This window comes from Madurella fahalii (genome assembly GCF_045866475.1).
Source record: "Madurella fahalii IFM 68171 DNA, scaffold_5, whole genome shotgun sequence".
Taxonomy (NCBI): Eukaryota; Fungi; Ascomycota; class Sordariomycetes; order Sordariales; genus Madurella; species Madurella fahalii.
The window spans coordinates 445,947-460,899 of NW_027263975.1; the positions used below are offsets into that span (position 1 = coordinate 445,947).

General features: G+C 55.5%; 6 protein-coding genes across 6 annotated transcripts; 3 read left to right on the forward strand and 3 right to left on the reverse strand.

Moving 5' to 3' along the window:
* Window positions 1-387: 387 nt before the first annotated feature.
* On the reverse strand, window positions 388-2,119 carry MFIFM68171_08679 (uncharacterized protein; the record flags this gene model as incomplete). Its single annotated transcript, XM_071064099.1, has 2 exons — window positions 388-551; window positions 607-2,119. 2 exons carry the CDS (start codon window positions 2,117-2,119, stop codon window positions 388-390), a joined length of 1,677 nt encoding a protein of 558 aa, XP_070920200.1.
* An 896-nt stretch (window positions 2,120-3,015) lies between these two features.
* On the forward strand, window positions 3,016-4,161 carry MFIFM68171_08680 (Stress response protein rds1p; the record flags this gene model as incomplete). Its single annotated transcript, XM_071064100.1, has 1 exon — window positions 3,016-4,161. The coding sequence occupies one exon, from the start codon at window positions 3,016-3,018 to the stop codon at window positions 4,159-4,161; it is 1,146 nt and encodes a 381-aa protein (XP_070920201.1).
* A 375-nt stretch (window positions 4,162-4,536) lies between these two features.
* MFIFM68171_08681 (uncharacterized protein) lies at window positions 4,537-6,225 on the forward strand (the record flags this gene model as incomplete). The annotated part of the gene is made up of 1 exon (XM_071064101.1): window positions 4,537-6,225. The coding sequence occupies one exon, from the start codon at window positions 4,537-4,539 to the stop codon at window positions 6,223-6,225; it is 1,689 nt and encodes a 562-aa protein (XP_070920202.1).
* Window positions 6,226-6,698: 473 nt separating this feature from the next.
* Window positions 6,699-8,617, reverse strand: SET6 (Histone-lysine N-methyltransferase set-6; the record flags this gene model as incomplete). Its single annotated transcript, XM_071064102.1, has 4 exons — window positions 6,699-7,489; window positions 7,556-7,814; window positions 7,872-8,162; window positions 8,228-8,617. The coding sequence occupies 4 exons, from the start codon at window positions 8,615-8,617 to the stop codon at window positions 6,699-6,701; spliced, it is 1,731 nt and encodes a 576-aa protein (XP_070920203.1).
* A 2,145-nt stretch (window positions 8,618-10,762) lies between these two features.
* Window positions 10,763-12,436, forward strand: MFIFM68171_08683 (Pisatin demethylase; the record flags this gene model as incomplete). Its single annotated transcript, XM_071064103.1, has 4 exons — window positions 10,763-11,059; window positions 11,133-12,013; window positions 12,088-12,193; window positions 12,251-12,436. 4 exons carry the CDS (start codon window positions 10,763-10,765, stop codon window positions 12,434-12,436), a joined length of 1,470 nt encoding a protein of 489 aa, XP_070920204.1.
* A 453-nt stretch (window positions 12,437-12,889) lies between these two features.
* On the reverse strand, window positions 12,890-14,517 carry MFIFM68171_08684 (Nicotine oxidase; the record flags this gene model as incomplete). Its single annotated transcript, XM_071064104.1, has 3 exons — window positions 12,890-13,409; window positions 13,465-14,137; window positions 14,190-14,517. 3 exons carry the CDS (start codon window positions 14,515-14,517, stop codon window positions 12,890-12,892), a joined length of 1,521 nt encoding a protein of 506 aa, XP_070920205.1.
* Window positions 14,518-14,953: the final 436 nt, after the last annotated feature.

The window sequence follows — 14,953 nt, forward strand, 5'->3', positions numbered from 1 at the left end:
AGGAAGTAAGTTGTCTGTATCTCTGTATCCTTTGCATAATGATATACCTAGGAAAGAAACCGTATTTATACCCTAGAGAACGTGGCCTAAAGCTGCTATGGCTAAAGCCGCCCCATCCGGCGCAAAGACACAGTGCAAATTAGGTAAGGTAGGTACCGCAAAAAGGAGATCCACCAAGTGACTCCTCCAATTAATTAGTCTACTCCATTTCAATAATAGTATGTAAGACGCACCAGTTAAGGGGATAAGGGTAGGCATGTGAGTTCTGAGTTGACCGCCCATTAGTCTTTAACCCGCGTACAACACTGTATTGCTACTTGGTTCGTCCGTCGTCGTACAATCCTCCCATTAGCACCCTTTGTTTATCTGGATGGAGGCAACCCCAGACTATGCTTCGTGCAGCCGGACTCGGACACCACTGCCACTCCTATTCTCAATCGTATGATGGAATTTCATGGGCGCATTGGCAGGTTTCTCGGCATTCTCGAAGGTGTCATATCGCTGCAGCAGTCGGGAAATCACATATGCCGCCTTGATGCGGGCAAGATGCTCTGGGGTTTCTTCAGTAAGCGGATAGCCGATCGCGACGCCGGATGTTCTACTCACGGCCTAAACATTGCCGGGCTCCTGCGCCAAAGGGGATGAACTCAAACCCAGGCTTGCGCCCGCCGTTCTCTTCCCATCTTTCCGGCCTAAACTCGTCTACGTCTACACCCCAAAGGTCGTTTCGCCTCGTCATGGCGTAGGTAAGGATCAGGATCTGGCGTCCTTTGGGCACGAATACCGGCCTGTCACGGTCCGGGCCGCCGCCGCGAGGCAGGACGGTGTCACGAAGGGCAACCCGTTCGTTAAGGGGGACCACGGGGGCCACGCGGAAGGTCTCGTTGATGACGGCGCTGAGGTACGGCATCGAGTCACGGAGCTCCCTAAATCTGATACCGCTCGGTTGGGAAGGGATGTATGGACCGAAACGATCCAGAACCTCGTTGCGCAGCTTGGCAAGGGCGTTGGGATTCCTTGCCAAAAAGTAGAACACCCAGCCTAGGAGCGCAGCCGTAGTGTCACGGCCAGCCGTCAAGATGTTGAGCGTCTGGCTGCGCAGTTCGATAGGGTCCTGCGTCGACTTGGCCAGTTCGTGCAAGAGGACGAAGCGATCTCTGGAGACGGACTCGTCTTTGGGCTGGAGGCCATCTAGATAGGCATCTCCGCGCTGGAGGCGAAGCTGCACAAACCAGTCGGCGTACTTGTTGATCGCGGCGCAGTGAGCGTGGAACTCTCCGGTCGGCAGTAGCCAGCGATACTTCCACAGGGCGCCACGCGTCTCGATCCATGCTTTCCCAGCATCCATGTGCATGCCGATGCTCTCCCGGTCGGGCATGTCGTAGCCGGGAATGATGGGGAGCTCGAGCAGCTTGGACGGGTTTTGAGAGTGCACCGAGTATCCGTAGATCAGCTCGGTCGTGACGTCCAGTGTCAGGTTATAGAATAAGGGCTGCAGGTCGAACTCGCGCGTCCACCCTTTCTCGTCTGGGCTGTCGCCACAACATTTGTGTCGCCTGTCAATGGCAGCAAAGAGGTGGCAGACGTGACGCTCAATTAGGTCGAGGTCGTTGATCTGGCCCATGGTGAATTGCGGGCGCACGAGGGCGCGGGATTGCTTCCAGCGCTCGCCCCGCGAGGTGAAGATGCCATGACCGAACATAGGGGCCCAGCTGGCGGTACGGTGCTCTCCAATGTCCCAGTCCTGGGCCTGAGTAGCGAGCACGGCCTGCACATTCTCGGGATCGCGGGTCAGGATGAGCTCGTAGTCGAGAATGGCCAGGACGCAAGTGTGCACGTCCCTGCCGACCTGCTCGTCCAGGTTCTTTACGATGAACTGCGGGCCCCAATCATGCTTGGTTGCCCAAATGCTCCGGAGGAGCCATCCGATGCCGAAGAACCCCCTGGGTATCGTAGGCGCTCGGCTACATCCTCGGCGCGCCGCCTCTTGCTCGTTGTGGCGTTTCAGAGCCCGGCGGTTTGGCCACGGGTGAAAGATGAGTAAAGAAAGCACGGCAGCGATAGCAATTGATGCTAGGAGCAGCAGTGTATAAAACTTTGGGCTGCTATAGGGCGCCATGAAACGACGATGCAATTCTCTGCGTATGTGGGTGGGGTGCGTGTATGTCTGCTAACGTTCCGAGTGACGATCGGCGGGGGGTGAAGGTGAAGGTCAGAGGCGGTTTGCTGGCTCTAAACTCGACAACGTTTTGGTCTCTCGAGTTTAGGTCCAGTTAGGTCCAGTCCTTCCACCATCGGAAAATCGGCGGGGGTCATGGAAAGAACCGAGTGATTCAGGCGGTCCCGTCTAATCATGCGGGCAGCTGCCACTAACCTCGCCGGGCGTGCGCTTCTTCTAGCACGCTCTGGATCCTTGCGTGCCGGTGCCCAAGCGTTGGAAGCGGTTGCTGGATGGCTGAAGGCCGACGCGTCATGGACTGTTCACTTTGGGCGGCGGTGCAACTAGGTACCTTGACTTAGCAGGCAATCTAGCAGGTATCGTTCCGCGGCCTGCAACAGCCTGCGGTTCAAGCGTCTGGTTAGCATCGCTCAAACGGAAGCCTCAAACCACTACGCTCATCACACCAGGCCCGGCCATCGTCGGTGAGGCGCAAGCCCTGATTCTTCCGTTCCACGGATAGTACGTACCTGCCAGGGCCATCCATCGCCAGGCACATCTGCGCCCCTGCCGCATGGGCCCAGGGCAGGTACCTTTCAGGGAGACTGGACCTAAAGCTCAGATAATAGCTCTCGTGGGATCAATGACCCCGACTGGTCTGAACAATTTTTTCTACCAACCCCCAAGCCCGAGGCTGGAGGCTCGAGCGCCCGAATCCTCTGGCTGCCTTTGGGTCGTCTTTAATGTGTTGTTTCGTCATTGTACTTGATATAATTTTCTTCCATTCCTGGGCGGCAAACATTCCTCTCTCTACCTCACCTTCTCTCGCGTCACCCAAATTGGTCTGCGATCCCCCCATGATGCGAAACCGGGTTCTCAAGCTTGTGCCTGTAGCTCTCACGCTGCTTGTGGCAGGCATACTGTCAGCTCCCGCCCCCCCAATTCCTTCTCGCTACTCTGGTGAAGCGCAGAAGCTGGCTGACCCAACGTATGGGCCCCTTCCTGGTATGTCGAATCTCTACAACTCGTACTGGGGCGAGGACAGACCCTTTCCCGGCAATATCACAGACCCTGTCTTCCCAACACAATACGGCCCCCCGGCCGAAGACGACTACGCTTGGCAAAACTTGTTGTCAGCCGAGTGGGTCATCTTTGAGTTCTACCAGCAAGGCATCGAGGCCTTCAGCGACGAGGACTTTGTCAAGATCGGCATGCCCAACACGACACGCCGCCGTCTCATGGAAATCCGCAACAACGAAGCCGGCCACCTGCGCATCTTCCAGAACAACATCTCGCCGACCTCCATCAAGCCCGGCCCCTGCAAGTACGTGTTTCCTTTGACCGATCCGCTGTCCTACCTTGCCTTCTTGACGGTGCTCGAGATATCGAGCATGGTCTTCCTGTCGGGCCTGGTGCAGCAGGTTAAGAGCAAGACGTCCGCAGCTGCCATGCTTGCCATTGCCGAGACTGAGACCCGCCACGAGGTGTGGGCACTGATGGATCTCTGGAAAGTCAATCCGTTTGGGGGGCCGGCCGACACAATGTTCCCATACGCCAACCAGATTCTCGACAGTACCAACAACCTCATCGTCCCGGGAAGCTGCCCGCCAGAGAACCCAGAATACCCATTTCCTCGCCAAAAGCTGCCGGCACTGTCAGCCGCCCTGGACACAAAGACTCTTGAACCTGGCTACAACATCAGACTAAGCTTCCCAGACCCCACGAACCAGCCCGTCTTTAAAAAAGGCACGCAGTACTACGCCGTCTTCTTCCACAGCGTCTTCAATATCAGCGTCCCGATCGAGACGCGAAATTGGCCCGAGGAAGACGTCTGGACCATGATTCCGGCCGTCATTGACACCAAGGGCGCCATCGTCGCCTTACTGGCTGACAAGCCAGGTGCTCCCACAGATGATTCCGTCGTCGCAGGGCCCGCCGTCATACTCGAGCAGCCGGCGGAACTAGGAGTTGCGTTGCTCCGGGCCAGCGCGCAACAGGGATAGACCAACATGGGATGCATGGACCGGTTGCAGTAACTTGCAGATGGCTCTCAAGTGCTCAGGGGACCGTGCGGGTTGTCAAAGCACGAGACAGAGGCGGCTGGGGACAAAGGCGGGCTCACGAACCTCACAGCGTGGCGTCCCAACAACAAAGAAATTGTCTCCAGACAGCGCAGGCATAGAAAAGCTTCGAATAAAGAGGACAAGAGGTTACTGAATGTGGGGGTCCACCAATCTGCTATAAGTATGCGCCCCTGTTGGATTAAGTAGTCAGAGGGGTTATCCGACCACCACATGCGTACTGAAGTCTCGTCAGCCGTCACTAGTTCTGCTGCCCCAGTTGTCCACGTATTCTCATCGTCCCGCACTATTTTCAGGATGAGCGCGCCACATAACGCTGTTCCGTCCTCGATCCCGTGGCATAAGATTCTTCCTTTCATTTTGGAGAGATGGATGTTGAGCGACGAAGATCAGTGCGAGCTCCTGTTCGTCAACCATGCCTTTAACCGAACTGTAGCCCAAGAATGGGAGCGCTTGAATGCCAAGTGGGTCCCCTTCACGCAAGTGAAGAAGCCTCACAGCTCGGTCGGCCGTGCCATCAAGCACGACGATGTCGAATATCTGGAACATCTGATCCGCGTGGCCGACTTCGACACGGATGCCGAGTGCTTGAATGGAAGTCGGTTTCGCGCCCATGGCAATCCAGCCATGGCACTGCTGGTACACATGTGCATGACAGAAGGAGCGGTAAAATGCTTCGACTTCTTGATGCGTTGGGCGGGCGAGCCCGCGAGACCCTTCCGCTATGACCGGGAACAGCTGTACAGCCGAGCAATTGACCTTGCGTATGACGGGACAATCGATTTCCTCTTGACGCTTGACAAGTTCTCACCGTCCAAGCTGGTCGAGCACGCGCATCCAGGTGGTCTGTACGGTCTTCTCATGACGCGGGCCTGTTCGCCGGTCGCCTTGTGTAAGCTTGGGAGCAAGATGCCACCCGGCACCGGATTCATGCCGTTCCTCTTGGAGCACTGCAGCAATAGATTCAGCCACCCGGCGCTCATCCAGCTGCTCATCGTCATGGTGGGCTGGGGCGAGCTCAACATTCCGTACCACTACGGGGGTATGTACATGACTCCGCTGTCAGTGGCGTCCAAGGCCTTGCATATCAACGTCATGGACGTGTTTCTCCGCATGGGCGTCAAGCCATTTGAGCACTACCTAGCGGATGGGCTGATCACGGCGGCATACAACCCCCTCTTCGCCGCAGTCGTCCAGGAACTCCCAGGGAAGCCGCAGGCATACCTTCCGCCGGGCGTGGACAAAGTACCGGAGGAGGACCCCTCGGTAGAAAAGAAAAAGCTCATCCTCCAATGGCGCCACCAAGTCCAGGCCCACTCCTCCCGCATGCGCACCGCCGTGGCCTACCTCGTCGACGCCGCCAGGGCCGAGTTCGAGGGACGCGGTGAGGAACTGATCGAGATGCTCGACATTGCCGCCATCGCCTATATCCACACGCTGCGGACGTTCCTGCTCACCAACCTCCCCTGGCAGCTGCCGCCTCGGCAGAAGAAGAAGATGTTCGTGGACGTGGACCCCTTCTCCCGCACGACCGAGTGGGAGCAAAACAACCCGATCCACGCCGTCGGCTACGGCAGACCGCCGAGCGTGACGTGGCGCGCCGGCCTTCCCAGCGGCAAGCTGAGGCAAATGCTCAGCGATTACCGGGTCGGGCTGCACAGGAACCTGGTCGAGATCTGGGAAATGCTGGCCTCGCCGAATATCATCGACGAGGCGTCGCAGTGGCTCGAGCGCAGCCCGACGCGGCCGCACGGGCCGTGGGATAGCCTGACTTGTATGTTTGAGCTGATTGTTGCCGCGGACCGGGAGCTGCCGTTGTCGCCATGGTCTTCTCGAAGGGGATCTTACGCTACCGACGAGTGGAACACGTCTTCGGCTGGTGGTAGTGTTTCCGTCCGCAGCAATGCTGAGGAGAGCGTTGGTGCCGTGGAGCCAATAACGATCTTTGATGCAACTCAGCACCTCCGAGAAAAACTGCAGCTCTGATAGAGACTGACCTTGTAAAAGTACGAGGAGTAGTGCCCGTCAGATAACCCCAAGGAAGGAGTCCGGGTCGGAGGCTCCAGTGTCGGGTGGCACGAGTCGTATTTCTGGCATTGCAATTGTGTAACTACAGCTAATTAATTATTCACCACGAATCGGCGGAACAATCCACCAAACTCAGCATCTTACAATATCAACCCTGTTTCCAACCTGCGGTTTTACGTGCGGCATCACGGCCATAGTAACTGTAGTGATAATAAATGTTACTCCTGAGTGGGGGATGATTGCTCCGCCCATCGATGCAGGCGGCAAGCGCATGGGATAATCGTAGGTGACTCCTCCATTCTCATTTTCTGAAAGCCATGAAATCAGCTAGACTTAGCAACTCTCTCGCAGTAGACGATCCCTATCTCTCTCGGTATCCCACTGCCTCACTCAGCCCCTTTTACCATAATAACGCTGCCACTCATCCCCCATCAATAAGAGAGCCTTACCCAGTCCTTCTCACCAATCCCCGCCCACGTCCCAACCCTCCGCTGCGCCTGTTCAAACTCCCCCTTGAACTCCTCACTGCCAGGCCGACTCCCATGCTTGCCGCCGACGATCGCCGCAAACAGCCCACAGGTATCCCGCGTGTACCTGGCGCCTCCACCAAACACGTCCCCGGCCGCCCGGCACGCCTCGTACAGATACCCGTACGCGACCGTGCGCAGGTCGTCCGGGGCGGGGAGCCCGGCGCCGCCCCCGCCCCCGCCCGCCGACGCCGCGAACAGCAGCGCCGCGACCACGTCCATCGTGTCGTTGACCCACTCCGGCCTACAGCCGGACCACGCCGACGGCGACGGGCCAGACGGCGTGCGGGGATCCCGCCGCCCCAGCCGCGCGCCCCGCAGCGCGTGCCGCGCCGCCTGCACCGGCTTGCCCTGCTCCAGGTACAGCATGGCGAGGGCGAGGCGCGCGGCGGGCAGCGGGGCCATGTGCGCGGGCCAGGCGTCAGCTTTTTTGGTGTGGGTGCTGGTGCTAGGGGTGGTGGTGGTACTGGAGGTGGTGGTGGATGGGAAGGCGCGCTGGGTGATGGCGCGCAGCTGGCCTTCGACCGAGGGCAGGTTTTCGAATTCTGGGTATAGGCCCGGGCGCCTGGCGGCGAGGACGGCGTTTCTCATCAGGTCGAGGATGTCCTGCTGCGATTGGTACAGCGTGGGCAGCAGGGAGGCGTCGTGCCCGAGGAGGGCACTTTGTTCGTTGAGCTCGGACTCGCAGCGCTTGCCTGGGGAATGAGGGCTGGTCAGTGGGCTGTGGATGAGGGACGGTGGAGGGTGGAGGGGCGGCGTACAGCGACAGTCGAAGAAGTATTCGCGCTGGAGGAATTCCCGGCGGATGGAGATGGCGATGGTGGGGTCGAGGTAGCAAATGGTGATCTCCTCGCCGGCGGCGATCGTCTTGAGCGAGCGGACGTACAGCTGGCGGCCGTCGAAGAAGGCAAACGCGTTGGGATCACAGGAGTGGTTCATCACAGCCGTGACGAGGTCCAGCGCGTATCCGACGGATTCTTTTCTAGCCGCGGGACGGATTCGCACGCTATTGACCCGCAGCTGCACCACAAATCAGTCCAAAGCTCGTGAGTGGTATCTGACATCTTGAACGCCTACCGCTGGCACAGTCCTCCAGACCAATCCCAGGTTCACCTTGCCGCCGGTGGCCTCTCGAATGGCCATAGCAATGTCCGTGATCTCAGAGATGCGATCGCCGTCTTCCGAATACTCGCGGAAGTGTGTCTCGAGAAAACTGATGGCCTTGCCCTGGCTCGCCATGATCCGTTTGCGCTGCCCCCAGAAGACCAGCCGGTGGGCGAGCAGGTGCTGTGCTTTCATTTGAGGGACATCACGCATCACCCTGCATTCGTCCTTGTGAAACTCTGTCCATGCTGCTTTTTGGCATTCCTGGGGTAGGACCCGTCAGTCTGGGTTTTGGGCAGCTGTTGGTACTGTTTTGCGTTGATACTTACTTTGGAGCAGAACCTCGCAACCCTACATCCCGTGCACGATTTTGCAAGAGAAGTGTTGTCGTCGCCAGCGCTGCCGGTGCTGAAGCCATCCTTTGTGTCCTTGAGGCAGTAGTGGCAGAATGACTCGTTCCCAACATCGACGGCCGTCATCAGAGGCGGAGATTGGTAGATCTCACGACCTGCGTCAATTTGCGCTTCGGTAAAGAGCCCAGAGCCCATGCTAATCTGCGAAGAGCGTATCTTGAGCGGGAATGTTGAGACGACTTTGCGAAGCATGCTCTCGCAAAGCTCGGGATCCGTGTGGAAAGCTTCGCGGGACGATGCGGTCAAATCATTGTACCAATCGCCGGCTTTTCCATCGGCAACGTCAGTCGGTTGTTTAGTCGCCATCTGAGAATCATGCGATAAGTGAATCCAATGGGCTCGAGTTGAGTTGAAGTTGAAGTAGGCAGTGTTTCGGCGAAGAAATTGAGGCGAGATGCGCAACTCAAGGCTGCTAATTCATGCGAGAATGCGATGGTTTTGGGGCAAGAGAATGGCAAGTGCGGTCAGAACTCAGAAGACTCTGGAAATAAAAGGAAGTTTGATAAAGGAAACTTCTCAAACACGGTACTAAACAGGATGAGAAGTGAAAGCACCAGCACAAACTGCTTGCATTAAACCACAGTGCTGGCTTACTCGCTACCTACCTTACCTTAGTGTGCTGGAACTGACCCAGCCGTCCTCATCGCCTCAGATATCGGGCATGGCGAAATTACTGTAACCAGAATCCCAAACCTCTCGCGGTGCTGCCGCCGCCCGGAACGCTTCTTAGCCGCCTTTCCAAAAGGCTAGATTCAGTTTTCGTGGCTCCAACGCGTTGGGCTCGATGGAGGCTAGCTAGGAATCAACATTACGGAGGCTCTGGCCCGTAAAATTGATCATCCAAAACTGCAGTCGTCGCGGCAATGAAAACCCCGATTTTGCGCTTTGTACGGTACCTTTGTCTTCTGGCGTGGAGAAAGCGCAAAACTTGTCACCCACAACTTGTTGCTAGACACTCCTCGTCTCTTTGAGCGCTCGAGGGCCTGCACCTGGCCGGTCGGAGTCGCACAGTGCATATACAAGTTTGCCGATATGATCCATTTCGGTTCATATCGTTTCGACTTCGCCCTCTTTTCATCGGACGAGAAGGGTCACCATTTCAGCTCTAGCATTTCAGCTTCCTCATCTCTTGCACGAATGACACCCTACATGTTTACGATCTTGACCCCGTCCCCTTCGACTTGGGCATCATTGTCTTGAATAAACCGTACAATCCAGCGTTACCTACCCATCCTCTCTCGGGTCCTTCTGCTTTTCCCGAACGAGGCCTTGCAAAGTTGGCGATGTCGGTGTCTCTATTTCGAACGATCCGCTGAAGCCGGACTCCGACCATTTCAGCCTCGTCCTGCTCACTTCTTCTCCCTTGTCTAAAAGAAACCTTGCTAAATGAGGGCTTTAGCTTTTACCGTTTCGATCTAACCATCTCTCCCCCGGAGTTCAGCAATCTTTCCAGTCTCGAGCTCTGAATTCCGTTCTTGGACAAGCCATTACAATCCGACGATTCGGCCGCCTCCGAACAAAAGCTTAGAACCCCAACTTCTCCGCTGTTAGTTTTGCGCTCATATTTGTAGCTCACAATAGTTCCGATCAGGCTTATTGTAGATGGCGCTCCGCCCTTAGCTTTCAAGCTCCTTCCTTGAACGGGCTTTTACAGTCTGACGGTTTCGGACATCCGTCTCTCACTCCCTGCCTGGAGATCTTGGTAGCCGAACTCGAGCTTGTCGTGCATCGCGCCGCGCTCTCGAAGGCTTGAACGAGCTTTTGCAATCTCGTGCAGTCGACTGCCGCTCTCTCTTTATCTCTCTTTCTGCAGGTTTCGGCCGCCGCTGCCGTGAGGTTGCTCACCCGGCCAGCGAGGTCTTCTTTGGTACAAGTCAACTTGAAAATGTTGTCCTAATGCATTCCCATCATCTGATCAACTTCTCTAGTCGACCCAAGTTCTCTTCGGCCCTCGGGATAATATGCGGCGCAGATCTGGTTAGCAGGCAGCAGTTATGGTCAAAACTGACATACAAAGGGCTTTTAGGCTGCTTTGGAGTTCCGTCCAACTCCTCCCTCAAATCTGGATCCAGGTTTTCGCTGGGTTCGGCGTCCTTCGAGAATGGGCCCTTCGGGTTTGGCGAAACCTCGGATTGTCTACCTCGGATTGCCAATCTCGGATTGCCAATCTCGGATTGCCAATCTCGGATTGCCCACGCATCCATCCTGATCGCCGAGGACTGCAGCGAGCCCCGTTACGCAAAAATAGTCCACCATGATGACGTCCCTGCCCGGTATTCCTCTACCGGGAATAAGAAATAGACCCCTCTCGCATCTGACCACGTGTCCCGTGATAGGGTTCCCATCATCAAAACTCCAACCTCCTGACATAATTAGACTTCATTTGACTATCATATCGGTTTGAATACTCATATCAATTGAATTTCCGGCCGCCGCCTTCAAGCTAGCCAAATGGAATTTTTTGGCTTACCTATAACGCCTGGCTCACTCATTAGCCTCGCGGTAATCACTCTACTTACGGTGCTAGTCAAACGCCGCTACTTTTCACCTCTTAGCGACATCCCAGGGCCGTTCTTCGCCTCGTTTACTCGGCTATGGCAGATCATTACGTTGATTCGGGGCGATTCGCTCAACGTATTTTACGACCTCCATCAGAGGTATGGTCCCTTCGTCCGGGTTGCGCCCAACGAAGTGAGCGTCAATCATCCCGACGCGCCGAAGCAGCTCCTGCTCACGGCACTCCACAAGGTACAACAAATATCCGAATCTCATTGTAATGTACCTCCCACTGGGGCTCTGACCTTGTAATACATCTGTATAGGGTGATTGGTACCGCGCTGGAGCCCTTCCTGATTACCGCTTTCAAACCACGCTTTCTACAACCGAACCCAAAGCCAAAGTGGCGCGTGCCAAACACTTCATGCAGGGATACTCGACCTCTTACCTGCTGGCGCTTGAAGAGCGCCTTGATGCGACTTTTACCTTCCTGCTAGATTGGATGGACAAATTCTCGACCGAGAAGCAACCCATGGACCTGGACAAGTTCTTCACCTTCACGGCTGCCGATGTTACCGGAGACCTTCTCTTCTCCAAGCCCTTCGGCTTTATCTCCAAAGGCTATGACATCAATGAAACCCTGTCGCGATCGCACAAAGTTGCTGGTATTGGAACCGTGGGCGGCTATTTTCCATGGCTGAACAAGCTGCTAGCCAACCCGTTTGTGACATGGACCGGAATATTGCCGTTCGGCCTCATTTACGACACGGCCATGAATGCAATCGCAGAGCGGGAGAAGAACCCGGGTGTGCAGTCCGACATCCTGACACACTGGCTCAAGGCCTACCAAGAGGGCAAAGTTACGCTGAGAGATGTTCAGGCCCAGGCGACATTGGGGGTGCTCGCCGGGACCGATGCCATGTCGACTGGAATGCAGAGCTTCCTGTATCACCTTATCCGTCACCCCGCAGCGTGGCAACGGTGCAGCGACGAGGTTACGAGCGCAAGAGCGCAAGGGAAGTGTGATACCAGGATTGTTTCCTTTGAGCATGCGCAAGAATTGCCTTACCTACAAGCCTGCATCAAGGAGTCACTGCGCCTCTTTGGCCCTCTCGGCACTGGACTCCCGCGAGTTGCCGCGGCAGGAGGCACAAAGCTTGGTGATCGCGTCTTTCCCTCGGGGACCTGTCTGGCAATACACCCGTAGTAAGTTGTGATTATGGGACGTGCGGCTGCGGCCTGAGGCCTTGAGGATAAGCTAAGATTCGTGTCTGTCGCAGTACGATGATGAGAGACGAGAGTATATGGGGTGCCGATGCAAACGCCTTCCGCCCCGATCGATGGCTGAAGGAGGATAGCGCTGGATTAGACAAGTTCTATATGCCGGTAAAGATCTCGTTTAACAAGGAGTTCCCACTCTAGCAGCTGACCTTTTCTCGACAGTTTGGACTTGGCTATGGAACTTGTCCTGGCATCAACTTGGCAAAAATGGAACTGTCAAAGTTGGCCGCAAGCATTGTTCGGGATTACGTTATTCGTCAAGTTGATCCACAGCAGGAATGGAGTTACGAGGCATACTTCAATACTCTCCCTCACGACTGGCCTGTCTACGTAGAGAGGGTACGATGAGCCTTTGAGATGCGGGTGACGGTGAATTAAATGCTCTGAACTAGGCCGGTATTGCAAAGAGCTTACGGGCTTCGGGGAAAGAGATATAAAATTTGGCTGATTCTCAACCCATTTTCGTTATCCTTAATTAGATGTAGCTTATATTGTAACGTGGATTTCTCCCACAACACTATCTAATCTCTCCATGAAGTTCTCCTCCTCCTCCTATATACCTATCTAGTCTTAGTAAGAGAACTTGAGTCTATCTTTGAGATGCTAACATACAACTCACATTTCCCCGTCGTAGTCAACTACTTAAGAGGAATCCTGTCCTCCCTGTACACGAGGACCAACGGCGGTTGGAGACCCGGAGATTCATTTGGATACCATTAATGGGCAGAAAACCCCATAAGCGACGGAGACTTTCGCTACCGGGCTCTACTGCCGTATTCCCACTTCTCTTGCTCTAGCGCTCTAAGGGCTCTCGCGTGCAGTCTGGGGTATCTTGAAGCCTGACCCACGTAGATTTTGGAAGACACCTCGAGGGTCGTACTTTGCCGATGCAGCCCTTAGCTTCCCGAGAGCGTCAGGCCCAACCGTAGAGAGCGGATCCTGCTCCCGCCCAGCATAGTTCAAGTACTTCCAGCCCCAGTCGACCCCCAGCTCCTTCGCATAGGCATCGACGGCATCGGTCCAATCCCTCATGATTGGATACGCCTTCTTCTCATTCTCGACGCCGTTGACGCTGAGTTCGGCAAGAAATAAGATGCCGTTACCGCTTCGCATCCAATAGTCAAGACCCATGACGTTGCCTCCATTCCGAATACCGTGCTCGGCAATGACTTTATTCAGCGGTTGGAAGGCGCACATAGTACTGAAGTTGCTGCTAGGGGATAGAGTCTCCGATAATTTGTTTACGGCCACTCTGTGCTGCTCAGCGGCGTACTTCATGACTCGCGCGTCGTTCTGGAAGGAAAGTGTGAACCATATGTTTCTGCAGACGGGTTAGACTAGCTTCTTAGGCGTCGAGGAGGCATCCGGTGCCTTACCGAAAACCCGCCAGCTGAGCTGGATTCTCCGACCGCGTAAGCTCAGCCATGGGCACAACAGCTCCATGACTGGATATGATTCTGCCGGCATTCCGGTACACGCTAATCGCGGGAGGGTCAACCGTGCCTGCCGTGTTCTCAAGCCCAACGTGGACAACCATTCCTCCGGCAACAGGGATGTGGCCGAAATACATAATTGAGGTCGTATTCTGGTCTATGTGAGCGTTCTCAGTGAAGGTTACCATGGCATCGATGACGCCATCGCCGGTTGCTGGATCAAAGGAAAGAAAACTTCCCCAGATGTCTGGCTGTGCTGGATTTGGGAACTTGATGGTGCGCAGATCGAATCGAGTGACCAGCCCAAGGTTGGCTGATCCCCCCTTCAATGCGACCCAAAGGTCCGAGTTCTCCCGGGCGTTAGCATTGATGATGGATCCGTCTGCGATTACAACTTCGAAGTTGACAACCGTGTCGCAAGCCATGCCGTGAGACGCGGAGTGGAACGAGTTGCCGCCTCCGGTGAGGAAGCCACCGACTCCGACTGAGCCCGCGCGACCGCCGGTTACTGTTACACCATGTGGCGCCAGCGTTTCGTACACATCCTGCCATCGACTACCGGGCTGGATCGAGGCAATCTCGATTTCCGGGTTGTAAGCGGTCCCATTCATATTGCCTATTGACGTCAAAAAGTGCTCTGGGGGATTTAACGAAGTAGAAATACATGCCAAAGTCAATGGTTACGCCATGTTCGACGCTGCTTGAGAGGGCGAAGCTGCTGTGGCCACCTCCTCTGACACCGAAGGTACAGTTGCCCGACACCAGAGTCTTGATAATCGTGGACACGTCTTCGGCCGTGGAAGGGAGTACCATGCACCATGGACTCAAAGCGGCGCTCACGGACCAATACGAGTCAAGGCGGCGCTGGTACTTCGTCTCGGTCGGGAAGAAGACTTTTTCTGCCAAGCCAGCGATGACGAGGCTTCGACACTGCGACCCGTTTAGCAGACCAGGACCGGATTCGAAGGAAATCCTGAAAACTGACACAGGATACATTTGGCGACGGACCACACGGGGTTGCTAAAGCGGTGGAACAAGATGCCATTGCCATCCCAGATATGACCAAGAGAGTATTTGATCCCCTCACCATGGTGGAGGGATTCCCGGGTGACCGTCGTCTTGGATAAGTACTATTGTGGATGTGGAAGCCTTCAAAGCAATCGAGTAAGATGCGCAGCGGTTTGAACTGACACGTATCTTAAACGCAGCTCAAAGACAGAAACAGGCTTGTTTAAATATTGCATCCACCTGTCCCTCGTATTTCGGTTGCTACTAGGTATTTCACGATCTGCTGTAGAAATTTGATTGAACCGGAGCCGAACAGACGGCCTTTGAATCGATTACAACCCCGGATCGGTGCGTAATTAATTACTCCACGCCGCTGCCGATCCGGTAGCTTATTCCTCGCTATTTTTTCGAGACAGTTGACCGG